This window comes from Acipenser ruthenus, chromosome 24 (assembly GCF_902713425.1).
Source record: "Acipenser ruthenus chromosome 24, fAciRut3.2 maternal haplotype, whole genome shotgun sequence".
Classification (NCBI taxonomy): Eukaryota; Metazoa; Chordata; class Actinopteri; order Acipenseriformes; family Acipenseridae; genus Acipenser; species Acipenser ruthenus.
In genome coordinates this window covers 5798591-5815115 of record NC_081212.1, presented here as the reverse complement: position 1 = coordinate 5815115, position 16525 = coordinate 5798591, and the positions used below count along the sequence as shown (strand labels likewise).

Here is a 16525-nt window from a genome sequence, read left to right as displayed (position 1 = left end):
ACTTTAATTTGTTAAGTAATTTAATTAAATACATAATGAGGTTATACTGAATGCTGCACATCCCGTCTCTGAGTGCTACACTGTAGCTCGCCCAGTCTTGTCTTAGGAGTTCAGTTTTGGATTTGCACTGGTCTCCTGTCTCTAGTGTTGCATTTTCTAATCTGACTTTCTTGCTGTTATTAGCAAAACACTGCAACTAGAGTTATGAGAGTTTGTACTGTGTGGAAATGTAGCTTTAAAAAAACAAAAAAACCCCACTTTATTAATAACATTTATTGCTGTTCCCTTTACATATAAAACAAATCAATACGACTTGTATTTAAACATCAATTTACTTTAAATCAAGCACGTCAAAGCTGTATGAATTCCAGTTCAAATACATACCCAAATATTGGTCTGAAAATGTGACTAGTGTTTCTATACAACAGCTTTATAGACGTGAATGGTATAATGCAATTGACCTGATCCGAAAACATTAGCTACAGGTACAGTGCACAGTCAAGTGTACGCAAACCCTGATACAACAACTGAATATAATTTGATGGGTAATAAGGCAAGTTAATCAGTTTAATTACTTCAGGAACTATGTAATTTATATCAGGGTTTAACTGTTATGTTTTAATAAAGGCACTCTAGAGGGAATTAGTGTCAGGTACAGATTTAAACAAACCTCTCCCCAGTCCAAAAAAATTATTATAAAAAAGGAAAAGCAGCGGTTTGAAAAAATATTGCCATGCTCCTGTTATTTTTTTTAATGCTTATGTAGTTTGTTCTCATGCATCGACTATGCTTCCCCCCCATTAAATATATCTACAAAAGGATTTCATTTCAAACAGTAAGCTGTAGTATTGTCCTATTTTTTTTTTTTAAACTAAACATAAGCTTTCATGTCTCAGATGTCATCCATGCAGAAGCAATGCTTCCCAAAAACTGAAAATCCAACAAATCAGGGTTCAATTAAACAAAAGAACAGAAATATCAAAATATGTGTATAACATAATTTCAGCTGCTAATACGAATATAAATAACTTCAAGTTCACTGCTTCAAATCAATGGCCCTGAGGTGAAGGCACTTGGTAAAACATTGATTTAACCTGATTGAATCTGAAGATTAAATACTGTAGTTTTAATTGGTATAGTGTTGTATTTTTCAAAAGGCAGCTAGAGCAAAGTGATAAATATATTTATCAAAAGGCAGTAATGCAGGAAGGCAGCTTGTAGTGTAGGCAGCAATCATGCTTTTTCAAGTAAAATCTGGTTATAGCCAGTGATAAGATCACTTTTCTTTCCTGGACAAACGTCAGCATAAAGCAAGGGTGATCGCCTGAGATGCAACTTAATGGTTTCCTAAGGGGCAAAAAACAGAAAGCAGGTTAGCAACTGAAACCATTTGTATACGTTTTACCCCTGAGATAATATACACTGGGGCACAGTGTGTGTCATTTCAACTTCAGCAAATCATTTCATCTGTATTTTTCACCGAGGTAAAAACAAGGTTCTTGATAGGTGGATAAGTGTACATAACATATACAGTTAAATACATACATTAAAAATATGTGATCTAAAACACTTTCTTACCTGTGGTTGTGCTCTTACTGATGCAACTCCCTGACTAAACTGGTTGGTCTCCACTTTGTAGTTTGCATTCCTGAATGAGAGCTTTAAGCAGGCCAGGAGAGACATGACTTTCTGCAGCCCACTGGCAGTGACAGTCATGCTGAGGCAGGGGGCTGAAGAAAGGGCCAAGCCAAAGGGCCACGACTGGACCACCATAGGCTCCCGGGCTTGAGGTGTGCCTGCTGATGACTGTGTGAAGCCTTTAACAGCTCTCACTGGAGACCCCTGCACAGATACCAGCTGCTCTTCAAGCTCCATGGTGTCGTCCAGCTCTGCTGCGGCCAAGGCATCCATCAGGGTCTACACAGAGAAACAGTCGTTTCATCCACTGAAACATGCATGGATATTCAAGTCTGAACAGTTTTCTGAACGCTATACTTCTGTGTATTCTGTCTAAATCAAGTCCCTCTAGGCAAGGGGTCTCCAACCCTGGTCCTGGAGAGCCCCTGTCCAGCAGGTTTTATAGGTCTCTTTACATCATAAGTGGCTAAAGATCTGGAACACCTGTTAATCTTGACTAATTAAGCCAATAATTGGTTTAATTAAGTAACAGAGATTGGTTTAAACAATAACCACCCACAGTAGCTCTCCAGGACCACGGCTGGAGACCCCTGCCCTAGGCCATACCAGTTTGGTCTTTCAGGGACATTTATTTACACCGTACAGTATTGTTCAGTAAGAATAGTGTACAGTGAAATGACTTGGGTAGCAAGCAACCCCCCCCAAAAAAATAGAAACCAAGTGGTGGGCATATTATAAGTACTGCTGCAAGTCCTTTTGGATTATGAACTTACTCTCCATGTTCTCCAAGCCCTCTGAATAACTTGAGCTGCTTTGTGCCTTCTTGCAATCCATCTTCTTGTTAACCAGGACCTGACAACTAAGGATGAGGAAAGGAAATCAGGCTACAGTGTCAGGGAGTTACAGTACTAATATAGACACTAATACTATTATATAGCTACACAAACATTTATACTGGTACTAACTGGTATATAAAATGCTCTCAAAAAGCCTTCAAACAGTAGTTTAAGCTATCTACATAGTGTTAATCTTCGGTTCGATGTATTACTGTGTTTAGAGTAGGGACAGTGTTATCATGTGGTAATACATGACTGGGTTTTGCAAGGGATTTACCTGCTTGGATTCTGGTTGCAGCTCTCTGCTGTCGCGCCTGCTTCCTCCGCAGGTACCTTCTCCAGCAGCGCTGGATGCAAAAGGCTCTCCGGGAGAGGGCTTGGCTTCGGACACTCTCCAACAGCTCCAGCTACAGGTGAGAGCAGGATAGTAGGGATGGTACCGTGAGGTCACCACTAAGTGCATACTTTGTTTAGGGTTACCACACGCTGTTTATTTTACTAAATGTTTAAACTTTAAGATTAAACACGTTTAAATCATTGATACGTATTTCGAATATCGGTAAACACTCCCAAGAACCACACCAGTTCAACCCTGTATCACGTCCGATACAATGCTTAGCCACCCCTCTACATTATTATTTTTGAAATCCAGCCTCCCAAGCCGGAATTTTTCATATGCTGTACATTAGGTGTTTTGTACAAGAAAAAAAAACAGAATCTAGTTGCATAAATAAAAGTAGCTTTTCTCATTGCAAAAAAACACTTGGGTATTACAGAGTTAAAATAAATGACTAATTTTAAATGTGTATGAGATTGCATGTGTAGAACACTAATTTGTATATAGATTAGACTACTTACAAATGCTAAAAATTAAAGTGGAGTCAAATTGATATAAATAATGGAGGATTTAAATACTGCACCAAAATAGGCTTCTCTGCACCAAGGTCATGAAAACCAACCAGTAGAAGTACATTCCAGAGAGTACTGTTTAATGTAGTGCTTACCATGGAATGAGTCATGAATATTTTAGTTTTCCCACAGTGCACTAATAAGCTGCTGCTAGGTTTGTTCTCAGGCTGGCCACGGACTGTGGAAGATACAGCTTGGCCTGACGTGGCAACATTGATAATGTCACGGACAGCAGAACCCAAGGCATCCTCACCAGCCTCCACAGCACCCACAGCACCCAGCCCTAGGGGAGAGAAAGGAGGGGAGGAGCTTAGAACCTGATCCTAAGAGACAGGGGGGGTGACTTACCACAATATAGTCGCGTGAAACTATTAGAACACCTGAAAGGTTTTTCATTTATATACCTACCGGCATGAAAAACGCAGGGTGTGAGAATTTCAATTTCCGGTCAGTAATCAGTGCTATAGAAACAATATGCACTTGTGTGAAAACGTTAGACCACTTTGTGCTTTAATAAGGCATCTCAAGCAACTGCATTTCACCATTTGTGGCTTTGCGTTTCTTTTCTCTTGCTATTTTAAATGAATTGCATGTGTGGCCTATTAAAGTCATCAATTAAATTAGACAAGCATTAATTTGTATATTTTGACAATTTTCCAAGATTTTCAGTTCCAGTGGTTTGATTTCATATGCACAATTCAAAACAGAAGCATGGGGTGTTCTAATAAATGTGCACACTGCTGTATATTGAATTATACGTGACAAAGCTGATTTATCTTCATTAGCGTTGTTGCTTTTATTTTGACATTTACAGTAAGTGGGGCTGACAGAGCTGAAAGGTTATATCGGAACATGATTTGAAAGGAACGAGGAAGACTGTTCATTCCAGGCTCTTACAATTCCCCAGACAAGCGCAAAGCAAGCTTATTTTAGTTCTTGTGGAAACAGGAGTGGAGAATGTATCGGTCTATAAATGTGTCACTTAAAGGATCCTTTCATCTTTACTTAATATAAATTAAAATGAAGCTCAGATCATTTGAAAAAAATGGAAACTCAAAACATGTTTACCTTCAGATTCTCATTTAGATCAATACCATCCATAACGTTTCTAATTGGCTTTTGAACAATATTTTTGTGATCGCCAGTACAAAGTTTTTCCAGCACGGGCAAGTTACAGGAGAGAGGGAGAGCAGGACAAAAAGATGAAAGCGTCCAGTTAGGGAGCAGAGAAGAGATCAGGAGACAGAACAGAAAGGGAGAGAAATGATCAGTACACACGAGGAAGGAAAGAGTTCTACAGCTATGGCCAAAAGTTACGTTAACATATTGAGTTACACACCACTTCATAGGTTTTCCATATACTTAATGAAAAACTGACAGAAATGGAAAAATGTGACATTAAATACTGTACTATTATTATGGCATCCAGTAGACTGCAATACCATTTTGTAGTTTCTTTGATTACATGATGTTAAATAAAAGATTTAAATGATGTCTCAAATCCTAAAATTCTGGGTGCTGCAAAACATTTGGCCATATCTGAACAATACTAAAGCATAAGAGCAATACCAATGTATTCTAATGTTATATCACTGGACGCAGGTCTTAAGAAAACTTAATATAACAGTCCCCAATAAGAGAAGGCTCAGCATAGTGCCAGAAACATGGATACCATGTTACTCTATTTGTAATTCTTGTGTTTAAGAATGACAATTTCCGTGCTTTTTAGTAAAGTAGCAATATAAAAACGGTAAAAAAAAAAAACATTTGAATCAGAACATACCGCTTTTCTTTTTAGCAGGAGAGGCGCCATTAACTCCGGACACTGGATACAATTGCTGAGGGTTTTGGATCAGGCCATACCGATCCATGAAACTTTGGTAAGGTAGCCTGCAAATATAAACAGAAAGTTGTATGATCAACATACAAGCATAAATCAACCTACTGCTTATAACGAATCTTAATTAACATTTGACTTTTATGAAAGATCTAACCCAAACTTAAATATTTTTATATATATATAAAAACAATAAAACTAATTCTGTTCAGATGCAATAGTTATTTTAAGCAAATCAGCAGGACTGCTTTCCTATCAATATGCATTAAAATGGATGTTTATATGATACACTGTTATGTACTGTGTGGCATTTGTACACAGCACAGTTAATACATAACCCGTGTGGAACCTCTATATGATGATCATGTTAGTAATAGACACATACCTTATAGGAAACCCAGCTGCACTTATATTAATCGTCTCGACTATCCCACAGGCTTCTAGCTGAGTAATCACCTGTTTTGAAAAGGATTTTTAAGAGTTTGCGTTAAGGTTTTATACTGTTTAGTCTTCATTTAAAAAAAAAAGCTTTGTTTTGCTCATTGAAGTAATAACTAAAATATGCAAAAATACAATTTGCTTTTTGCAGTTCCACACATTTATCTTACTCAATGTACGTTACTAAGATTTGAAAATCAGGCCCAGGTTGCCTGTATGATTGAAAAGCACTTGTTTCAAAGTAACGCTTATTAAAAGTAGCACATGCTGTACCTCCTCTTTTTTAAAGGTCATTGGTCTGCAGTCAGAGTTAGGCTTGATGCACCTGGTGTAGTGTGGAGTGGTGCTGTGCAAAATGTGCATCAGACTTTCCAGTGAACTCTGCACAAGGAGAAACAGAAGATGAATGCCCTCTTTGCTGAATATGGATGAAGCAGTACATTAGATGCAAGATAGATAGTGACAGGGTACATGGATTTTACATTAATGTGACCATGTACTATACTCAGTGTATTACACAGCTTGAACTATCATTGAACACAGAAATGATGGGTACATGTAATTGCATATGCAGTAGCATGTGGTCACGGCCGATATAAGATTCAATAGACGTGAAAAACAGACCTGTCATCTGGCTCTTCTGTCAAGAATACAGACCTTGAACTTGGAGACAACGGTGATGACCTTGCTCTGGCCTCTGTTGTCGTTTTGTTCCTTTTGCTCAACAAACAGATCCTGCAGCAGAGAATCCTGCGATTTCTGCAGCAGCTGAATCAGCTCCAGAGGCACAGGGTCCTGGAGGAGAACGATCGAGACGCATTCTTACACACTGCTGACAGCTGGGATTAGCTGCAAAGGTTTACTTGCCTGTGATTTTAGTTTTCAGTAGAAGCCATTATATGCAATATATGCAGCATTCACACAATGCATAGCACAAAAACAAAATGACAACTATATTAACAGAATTTCTAAAGCCTGGGAGAATCTCATTGAAGCTCTTGCAGTATGATGCTTTAAGAAGAACAGTGCATGAATTGGTATGGAGGTGGCATGCATCAGTCATTGTGAAGTACCATGATCACCTCAATATCACAGTATACAGTACATCATGCAAGTTATAAAATCAAGGTTTACTAAAAACGGAGAAATACTACTGTCAATCACTCATTTACAAAAAAACTCACGGAATACTTTAACCTTTTTAATTTATATTTCAATGTGACAAAAAGCTGAAAAAAGACAGCAATTTTAATGTTTTTTTTTTTTTTTTAAAGACAATCAGAATTTAAAAACTTTAAAAAGATCGCCCAACAGTTGTACCTTTTGCTTCACTTTGTTTGTAGGAACATAAACAGCATTAACCCTTTGCGGTCCATTTATTAATCGCGCGTCAGGCACGCCAGGTCTAATTAATTTTCACACGCGCAGTTAATTTTATACGCGCTGTTTAAAAGTATTTTTTTTCACAGTCAAACGGGTTTAAATGGCCCTGCATATCAACAAAGCACACACTAGGCATCTCCAGCCCCTCCCCAGCCTTTCGTTCAGCTGTGTAAGAAATAAATAATAATAATAATAATAGTCGTACATACCGATCGATCATCTCCAGATCACTCGTTTTATCACCAAACTCCTCAATAATGCGATCCAAGTCATTATTTTATTACTATAACATCTGAAAAAAGCTCTGCAAATGTCCATGATAGTCTCAGTGCGCTGACGCACTTAGCCAGCTTGTTTACTATGGACGCCCATTATCTGATACCTGATACCATGTATGACTATTCATGAAATACGCCTTTTTTTTTTTTTTTTTTCCCCCGACTTGTCTCGGCTCCTGTCGCTACCACTCGGCAATTGAATGGTTTTCTCGGCTTTTTCCGGAGAAAAAACGACTAAACACCCGTTTATTGCGTTGCTATAATGATGTCGGACCCAGTCTGACAAAGGACCTGTGAAGAATAATTGCAATGTCGGACCCAGTCCGACAATGGACCGCAAAGGGTTAACCACTGAATACAATAATTATGCTATCTGTAGCATAACCTGAACGGTATCAATACTGTAATGTAACCCACACAACCTGTATCCGACTTTGACACACACTGCACTGCTTGCACAGGGTCCTGCCTGAAAGCTCACCTTGTTTTTCTCCATCATGCCCTCAATCTGGTAGCTGACAGTCCCAGCGTAATGCGACACTATGAAGTGAGGGCTCTCTTTGAACTTGTCCCAGCTCAGACAGGCATTGCTGGACAGGGCTTTCTCGAGACGAGTTTTAAACTGCTTGGCATCGAAAAGACGGTTCAGACGACACTCCTTGGAAATAGAATGGAAAGAAAAATATCATTAACTGGAATGTTTTTCTTTTTAAATCGGAATGTGTTTTTGGAAGATAGGCATGTTTGTTTTCTTTAGGTGGGGCGGAGAAACACATAGCATAATTCTCTCAACACGTTACGACCTGGAAAAATGAAAAAGTTATTTGTGGTACCAAATCAAAGTTATTCACCTCCAAAATGATTAGATCTTGAGGTCAATTTCAGGTGTGTTTACTTAATTATAATGGAAGTCATGGAGGAAAGGTTACATATCCATCTCCAATATTAAAAAAACAGTTTCACCCAGCTTTCTTTTTTTCTCGTTCTAATTTGTATTGCAGTAAATCACTGTAGCTGCACAACGTACAGTTTTAGTGACTGTCTGTCTTGTATGCACTAGAAATTCATGCATGTTTTGAAAAAAATCATTAGCTGTTGGTGGTACTTCAAGCCTAATAATAGATACAAATCTGAATCACAATCAGAGAGATACAAAAATGAACTTGCCTCGTTAAGCAAGGAGAAAATGCTTGTGGGACTCCCTTCGATTAGGTCCAGACAGCTCTGGTTGTCCTGGTAGCTGACAAAGGACCACTCGAGTCCCTCTGCTGCATACTCCTCCTAAAAAAAGACAAAAAAGCAGGTGTAGAATATGGTATTTTGTTATAAATCAACACCAGTCTCAATGTTCAGAACCATCTATTCAGGATAAATACAGTACATGTCTATCAGCAAATACACAGCTGTACAATTTACTCTGCCGTTGCATTTAACGGAAGGAGCTGTTTTAAGACTGATCTTGTATATTTATTGTGCAGTTTCACAGTGTCTGTATTACCTGCTGGGCCTTGAGGTAATGTGCCACAAAGTGCTGCTGCAGCTTCTCATTGGCATAGTTAATGCATAGCTGCTCCAGGTTGTTAAGAACAAATGATTCAAAGCCATAGACGTCCAGCAAACCTACAGGTGTGATTGAAAGAATAATGATCACTAGGGCTGTGTTTTTTTCCATGGTAAAAAATGGCTTATTTCACGGTCTAAAAATAGGTATTTCAAGATATTTCACGATTTAAATATAATATTTATTAAAGCAGAAAAACAGCATTGTCAACTGATCATTTTCTCAAGAGTTATTATACAACAAATGTTACTAAATATTTAAATGCTTGCCTGAAAAACAGTAAATGCTAGATTGTAGAATATTTTGTTTTTTAATGCCCACCTTTTAAAAGACATTCTACAGTATTTTCACCATCAAACAAAATTAAATACATGTAAATATAACAGGCAAGTGAAATGTCGCCTTCTTGTACTGGACAGAGCGATCCTTCGGATGAGACTTAAAACTGAGGTCCTATTGTAAGTGTCTCTGCAGCAGCAGTTGTTGATGCATAGCTCACCCCCTAGTCTCTGCAAGTCGCTTTGGATAAAAGCATCTGCTAAAGGACTCATTAATATTAAAAAAGTATAATTTTATCAGAAACATTTCCAATCTGTGATGCAGCTGGTATCTTTCAAAATTGGGAATTTTCACTGGAAAATTCAATTTACACCGCAATCGGTAAATTGTACAGAAATTGCAGATCCTTCATATAAACAATATACAGCTTTTACCTATAAAATTGCTCCACCTGGAGGAGTTTGCACAGATGCTTCCATTTATGAATGTTACCAACCAGTCAAACACCCTGCAACAAGACAGGAACAAACACATGACAGGAAAAGCTTCATCTTGGGTGACAGTTTCCGGCATTTGTATGAATCAATAATAAATGTATTCAAATGTTAAACTAGATAAATGTTATGTAGATTTTTTTTTTTTTAACTGGTCTGCAGTTTTGACAAAAGTTATCTTTCCGATACTAGTAGCGCAGTCTGCAGTTCTGAGTGGAGCTGCATTGTGTACATCCTTATAAACGTTTACCATGGCATTTTTGCATGGTAGTTTTGCACATTTCCCATGCTTTTTCCCATGCTTTTTCCATACCTCTCTCGGCTTTACAATGCTTACCTATGCTTAACCATGCTTTTACTGTGCTTTATCACACTTTGCCATGCTTTTACTGTGGGAAACCTGTATAAGAGCAGTGTTGAACGAGTTAAAGGCAACGTCACTCACTTGGCATAGATGACTTTGGCCAGACAGTCCCTCCTCATGCCGCACTCTGTTTGTGAGCAAGGCTTCATGAACACCTGCTGCTGCCTCCCAGCTCTGATGGTGCGGACCAGGAGCTGAGCCAGAACCTCCTCCTGCGGGACCTTCAACAGCACTGCCATCGTCTGCAGGTAGCCTACAGGGAATTGGATCAGAAACAGTAAGCTCCCTTCTTCCGAGAGGTTCCGTTTTAATGCCAGCTCACCATTAGCCCAGTCTGAATACCTTGTTCTCTTACCTTTGGATTGCAAGTCCAGTTCACACGGCTGAGACTCATTAGCTGGAGCTGAGAACTGGATGTTACCGAGGTGAAGGAGACCAGCTAGTATCTGTGTTTAACAAAAACACAAGCTAAAACCAGCATTCAAGCCTTACAGCATTTCACGTTTCAGACATCTGAAAGCTCTCAATAGACCCGAATCAGGGTTAAACAACTGCTCTGTCATAGCACACAGCATAGGTTTAATAGATGCATTTTGCATGAAAAGTGTAAATGTTTAAAAGGCAATGGAGATTTCATTTACCCTGAATATCTGCCTCTGCATTCGACTAGTGATACCTAGGTGCAGCATGGCGTCTTTGGTTACTTCAAAAGAGTCTTCTGCAATAAAAATGAAAACAAAAAAAAAAATCACTTAGTCTCTCTTTTGGTCCTCACATGGACTGATAGATTTGATTAAAATCAGCAATATCTGCAACATCTGGGAACTTTAGACAGTATTACCAAATTGATGCATATAGAATGTAACCCAGAGGATTTCTACAGTTAGCTCAGAAACAGCCCTGGGAACACTTTCATGATATCAACACTATAAAAAAGTGAAGGTTATGACATCTAAAAAGACAAATAATCCTTAGCAAAACCAATAGCAATAGAAGTTATGTAAAAAGACATGCTGCAGCACTCTGAAGGGAAAAACCTGAATGTTCTGCAGACCATTATTATTTACCTTCCAGCTTTTGATCAGCATTTGGCAGCCAGCAGAACTGCGCTTCACCTGGGAGCTTCCACTGCAGCCTCTCCTGCTCAGTGGCTCCCTTCATGACCTAAACTCACAGATTGTAAAGAGATTAGAAAGCAGCTCCAAGCAGCAGAGCAGGTATAAAAATCATTTCACTTTCTCTTTTACACAAAATGCAGCTTTCACACTGTTTAACAAAGTGCCTCATCTTTATATATTGATTAGTGTTTGTTAAATCATTCAACCTAAAAAAACCATGTGTTAACAACTCCTTCTCTCTTTCATATGGGATCTGAAAAGCAACGGACCGAGTTTCTAGCTGTAGGTTGAGTTTGGAAAGCCATTTGATGGAGTATGGGGTTGCCAGATGGATTCCATTTGTACCTCCTGCAAAAGCGTGTGCTGGTGATGTGAGTGATGGATTGCACTTCACCTCAGTCACAGTTAGGCGACTCCTTAATTCCCCACTTATCGAGGAGGTAGCCGCACCTCCTATGTGTTGTTCTAACACGGTGAAGTGCAGTCCAGTGTCTTCGAGACACTAAATAAGCCGATTCTCAGTATGTTAGTTTAATGGTAGAGTTACCTGATAGAATATATGAAAATTCCTTTCGCTGGCAGCTTGGCAGGTGACCCTTGTTTTCTCCAACAGGTAAGTCTGGATGGAAGCCCCAACTAGTTGTTGTGATCTGGACGCCAAAAAAAATAAATAAGGAGAAACAAAAAATGCCGTAATTGAGTATGGGATCATACAGTGTACTTAACAGTGGCAGACCTACAGCTATGGCCAAAAGTTTTGCATCACCTATAATTTTAGGATTGAGTTAATTCTCTAGGGTGATGCAAAGTGTTTGGCCGTAGCTGTAGAGTAGTCCATGCTGAGTATTTACCTGTTTAACTGGAGCTGAATGTACTTTCCAAAACGACTGCTGTTGTTGTTCCTCAAGGTGCGTGCATTTCCTGTGGATCAGGTACAGTAAAAACAAACCCTTTAATGTACATGTATTTGAACTAGCTGCCTGTTGTATTGCGTTGCTGTTAACTAAGATTACATATCTCAGTGTTTGGAATTATACTAGTAATCATCCCATCCAGGTTTACAAATTCCTCTATGCAGCAGCGTGCAAATGTATTAGAACACCCCATTGCTTCTGTAGTTTTGATTTGTTGTGCATATGAAATCAAACTAATGTAACCGAATATCTTGGACAATTCTCAAAATAGGCAAATTAGGGATTGTCTAATTTAATTGATGACTTTAACAGGCCACACATGCAATTCATTTAAAATAGTAACAGAAAAGGAACACATAGCAGCACACGGTAATATGCACGAGACTTTCTGGAAGTTGTTTAAGATGCTTAATTAAAAGCACAAAGAGATCCAACATTTTCACACATGGCAATGATGGGAAACGGAACAGTGATACTACATTGCCTATAAAACACAGCTGCATTGGACTTTTGAGATCGCTTACAGTAAGTGCTATCACCAGATGAGAGGGGGTCTGTCCTACACACACACACACAGCAGTAACACCACTTACTAGAGTTTAGCTGTTGTTTTGTTTATAGCTTACCGAAGGCTTCCATGACTGGGTTGGACTCCAGCACTCTCCTCTCTATCCTTTCTATCATATCCTGACATTTCTGGGACGATGATGAAGCTGCGACTGTTGCATAATACTTCATGAGGCAGCGAGACGTCCAGGTCTGTTCAGGGTTAGGGTTATGTTAGTAGCATACTACCCCCACACCACAGCTGTAAATGCAAATACCCATAGAGACTCTGATATTCTCAATATTAAAAAAAACATGCAAGCATTGAATAAGCTGAGAATTGGATGCATTCTCATCTCTGTTGTGTACAAGTAAACATAATAGGAAAGGCCAGTATAAAACTGTACCATCTCTGCACATGTTATAGCTGCCAATACACAGGACAACACCAGGGCAGTTTTGAATGTTAAGTTCCAAGATGAAAATGCCAAGTGAGCAAAACAGACCAATAGCGATCCATTTCACTGCCAACACCAGGGAGATCAATCATTTTCCATTTGACTCAACCATGTTTAAAGCTGGCGAAAACAACTTTTGAATTATTATTTTTTATCTTCTGTATGAAGGGATATCTAAATGATTCTTTATACAATTTCAACTGGTTTCAATAGCAGAATTTGAACCACTCACTCTTACAGCACCATCAAAGCTGCTCATGTCCGTCATTCAGTATCTATTCATTAGTCTCTGCGTGACTTCAGTCAGCTATATGGGTACAGGAACCAATACAATCAAGGTTAGTGACTTCTTACCTTTCCAGCTCCACTCTCCCCACTCACTATTAGCGACTGGTTTACCGGCTCCACCTGGCCTTGGACATTCCTATAAGCTTGTTCAGCAAGAATGAATACGTGAGGTTTGAGATCCTAAAAAAGAAGAACAAAGAAAAGCACACAGATCAGCCCCGGGTCTGTTTGTACAGCTTATAAAACATGCCAATTAAATATATTTCTATTTCTCCAGATACGCAGTTCAGTTACCCAGGTCAGCCTATGTAAAATCTAGCCTTTTTTGCACATACTATATTATTCAGCTATTGATGAATTTAAAAAATAGCTTTCAAAAATGTCGATCTGTTATTGAAAAGCGGTTACTTGCGATCACTGTAAATGCTATTGACCAAGTAAAGCTGGTTAAATTGACCTGTATCAATACTACAGAAGGGTAATGTACTGTACTGCACTGCACTAGAACTGCAATTATTTAATAAATGCATCTACCTGGGGCTGAGGGTCCACATGATACTCCTTCATCACGTCAAGAGAGTAGAGGCAGGGAACGTGCTTGAAAGGGTTAACAGCGACAAGTGTACACCCGGCATGAGTGTAAAACACATCCGCAGAATACCTTGCATGCAGACATTTCAGAACTGGAACAACAAGGAAGAAATGTGCATCAGACAAAGCACAGTGCATCGAACGACAATCCGAAAAAACAACACAACATGCTCAGGTGCTGAAGAACATACCTGTTGTAGTGGTCACGGGATTGACTTTAGTGAGATCGTCAAACGTGTGCAGCTCATCTTCATCAATCAAGAAGGCTTTGACTTCACCTTCCAACAAGTCAAGTGTAGTGTGATGGGACTGGGCCTGCTTCTTGAAACCATTAACCTTCAAAACAATATGCAGGGTTTATTTTTAACAATTACAAACATCTGAAGGACCATATTATTCAAGTGATGATATTGTCAAAAAGGGAAGCGAGTTTACTAGTATTTTGTTTTAGAAATGCTACGGAAACTTGAATAGCACCATAGCAAGAAAATGTGAAGGATCACATCTTTAAATAAGAATCTACAATGCTGATGGCAAAAGTTATTATGCATTTGAAAATAGTGGACCTGAAATGTGCATTTGCAGGGTCTGATATAAAGAGGACGCTAATGGGGTTTGTGTTCAAATTGTGGGTCAGGGCTACGACAAGAACAAGGGTGAAAGTTGGTGATGGTACTGGGGATCTGGCATGCCCTTAAACAGCTGAAGTATGTACAAGTGAAGTTTCTGACTGATAACTCCTGCACTGTTTCACTTGATTTGTTTTCATGCATTGCTGAATAAGCGTTCTGTGTTCAGTGGCTTCACCAAGCTTCAGCGGAATTTAAACACTGAACTTCACCTTGCCTCAACTTCAAGGACATTTTAATGTTACCTATCTACTGTAGATGTAATCCCTTTTGTAGAAATACCACTGCCTGCGAAGGCCAAGTTGAAATGAAAAGCTGCTTTTTTACAGTGATCTTTAAGAAGACAATGTTACACTTTGTGCACTAAAGTGATATTTAAACAATCAAGGGCTGAGGTAATTTGCAAAGAACAGCCCCACAGCACAACTGGCATCTCTTCACTCCTAATTTCCACAAATAAATATTTAAATGTCTCAATATTTGTCCCATGATTTTGTATCTGTCACAGTCCCATATGCATGTATACAAAATAAGGAGGCCAGAAAACTTAATCTCTTGTGTATTGTAGGGTTGGAATAGAAATGTTGTGCATTGAAACAAAGTAGACAAGTCAACTGGAAATTACAGGATCAAACAGACACTCTCTGTAGTCGAAGTAGATCATGATTAAGGGGAACTCAGACAAGCTGACAGATGGTTTATGTTGTCATTACAATACACAAAAGGTTAAGTTTCCTGGACTCCTTATTTTGTATACATGCATATGGGACTGTGACAGATTCGGAATCATGGGACAAATACTGAGACATTTAAATATTTGTGGAAATTAGTTTGAAGTTAAAAATGGCAAGGGAAGGACATAATTATATAGCAGTTTGAGTCAGTCCAGGTTTTACAGTGAGCTTAAATTAGTCACAACTGATCTTAATAAGACACAACAGGAAGGGAAAGCACAGGTGTAATTATGCTCACAGTAAAACCTGGAGTCTCAAACTGCTATGCAAGCGGAGTGAACCTAATTTACTGTATGCAATGGAAAGAAGAGCAGATTTAAAAATACAGAACTAGGTCTTGACCGTAAAAGAAAAAAGAAAACAACTTGTACTGGCCTGCTCTTTTTTGGGGGCACGTTTAGAATATTTGGCCCATCAGCACAGGCTAAAAAATAATAAACCCAAATAAAAGTGGCCCGCATAAAAACTGACCGAGTAAAACATTTCAGAATAAGACATCTTTGGGACAGATGCACGTGTTACACGAGTGCTATGGATACTAAGCGCGTTTTCTCACTCGAAAAAAACATTTAGCACGCTAAGTGAGCACTAAGTGGATATGGTTTCGGGATATGACTATGCAAATATGAAGTGAAGGTTAAAAGAGCCTTTGGGTAATTCAGTCAGTGCTATGTATGTGGTCATGAAAGCGCTGACACGTAGCCTATTTTAACGTAACGTAAAACAAAAGTCGTCTCTAAAATACCAGACGGTTCTAGTTCCATGTTTATTTAGTCATCATCGCTTTCTAGTACTGTACACTATTACTGTTTACTGTAAAGTTACAGAGTCTGTCAATTCGTTTGCGGGGTGAAGGAGATAAACATGGAAAAATGTGGTCAACGTAAGTAAGACGTTTTGATTGGCTGATTTAAACCTCAGACGTTAAAATAACATCCAGGATCTCTGATTGTGCTAGTGTTGAGTTATGAATTTTGCACACCAGTAGTTAACGTCATTCCCATCATTTTAAACAGTTGTCTAGGTAACACAACGTAATAGCAAACAAAAACATTGCAGTCCCAAGTACCTTTTTCTGTAGGGTAGAGTTTTGACCCTGCCGTAGTTCAGAGTCCCGGCTGCTGGGCTTGGCACGGCTCCCGACCTCATGTCCATTGGTAAACGTGCTGTTATTCCAGGACTTGTTACTAGAACTAGCAGCCATGGTGGTACATAAAGTGACCTGGATTC

The 16525-nt window shown here is 38.9% G+C and overlaps 1 protein-coding gene across 1 annotated transcript; it reads right to left on the bottom strand.

Annotated features, from left to right (window-relative positions):
* Positions 1 to 2: 2 nt before the first annotated feature.
* LOC117964212 (unconventional myosin-XIX-like) lies at positions 3 to 16510 on the bottom strand. Its single transcript, XM_058998196.1, has 24 exons — positions 16365 to 16510; positions 14124 to 14268; positions 13876 to 14024; positions 13408 to 13521; positions 12676 to 12808; positions 11987 to 12056; positions 11683 to 11785; positions 11085 to 11181; positions 10659 to 10735; positions 10373 to 10463; positions 10099 to 10270; positions 9594 to 9667; positions 8818 to 8939; positions 8487 to 8600; positions 7801 to 7977; positions 6316 to 6453; positions 5932 to 6039; positions 5606 to 5676; positions 5167 to 5273; positions 3479 to 3666; positions 2752 to 2881; positions 2412 to 2497; positions 1579 to 1917; positions 3 to 1347 (listed from the first exon to the last, which is right to left on the bottom strand). The coding sequence occupies exons 1-24, from the start codon at positions 16497 to 16499 to the stop codon at positions 1234 to 1236; spliced, it is 3054 nt and encodes a 1017-aa protein (XP_058854179.1). The 5' UTR covers positions 16500 to 16510; the 3' UTR covers positions 3 to 1233.
* Positions 16511 to 16525: the final 15 nt, after the last annotated feature.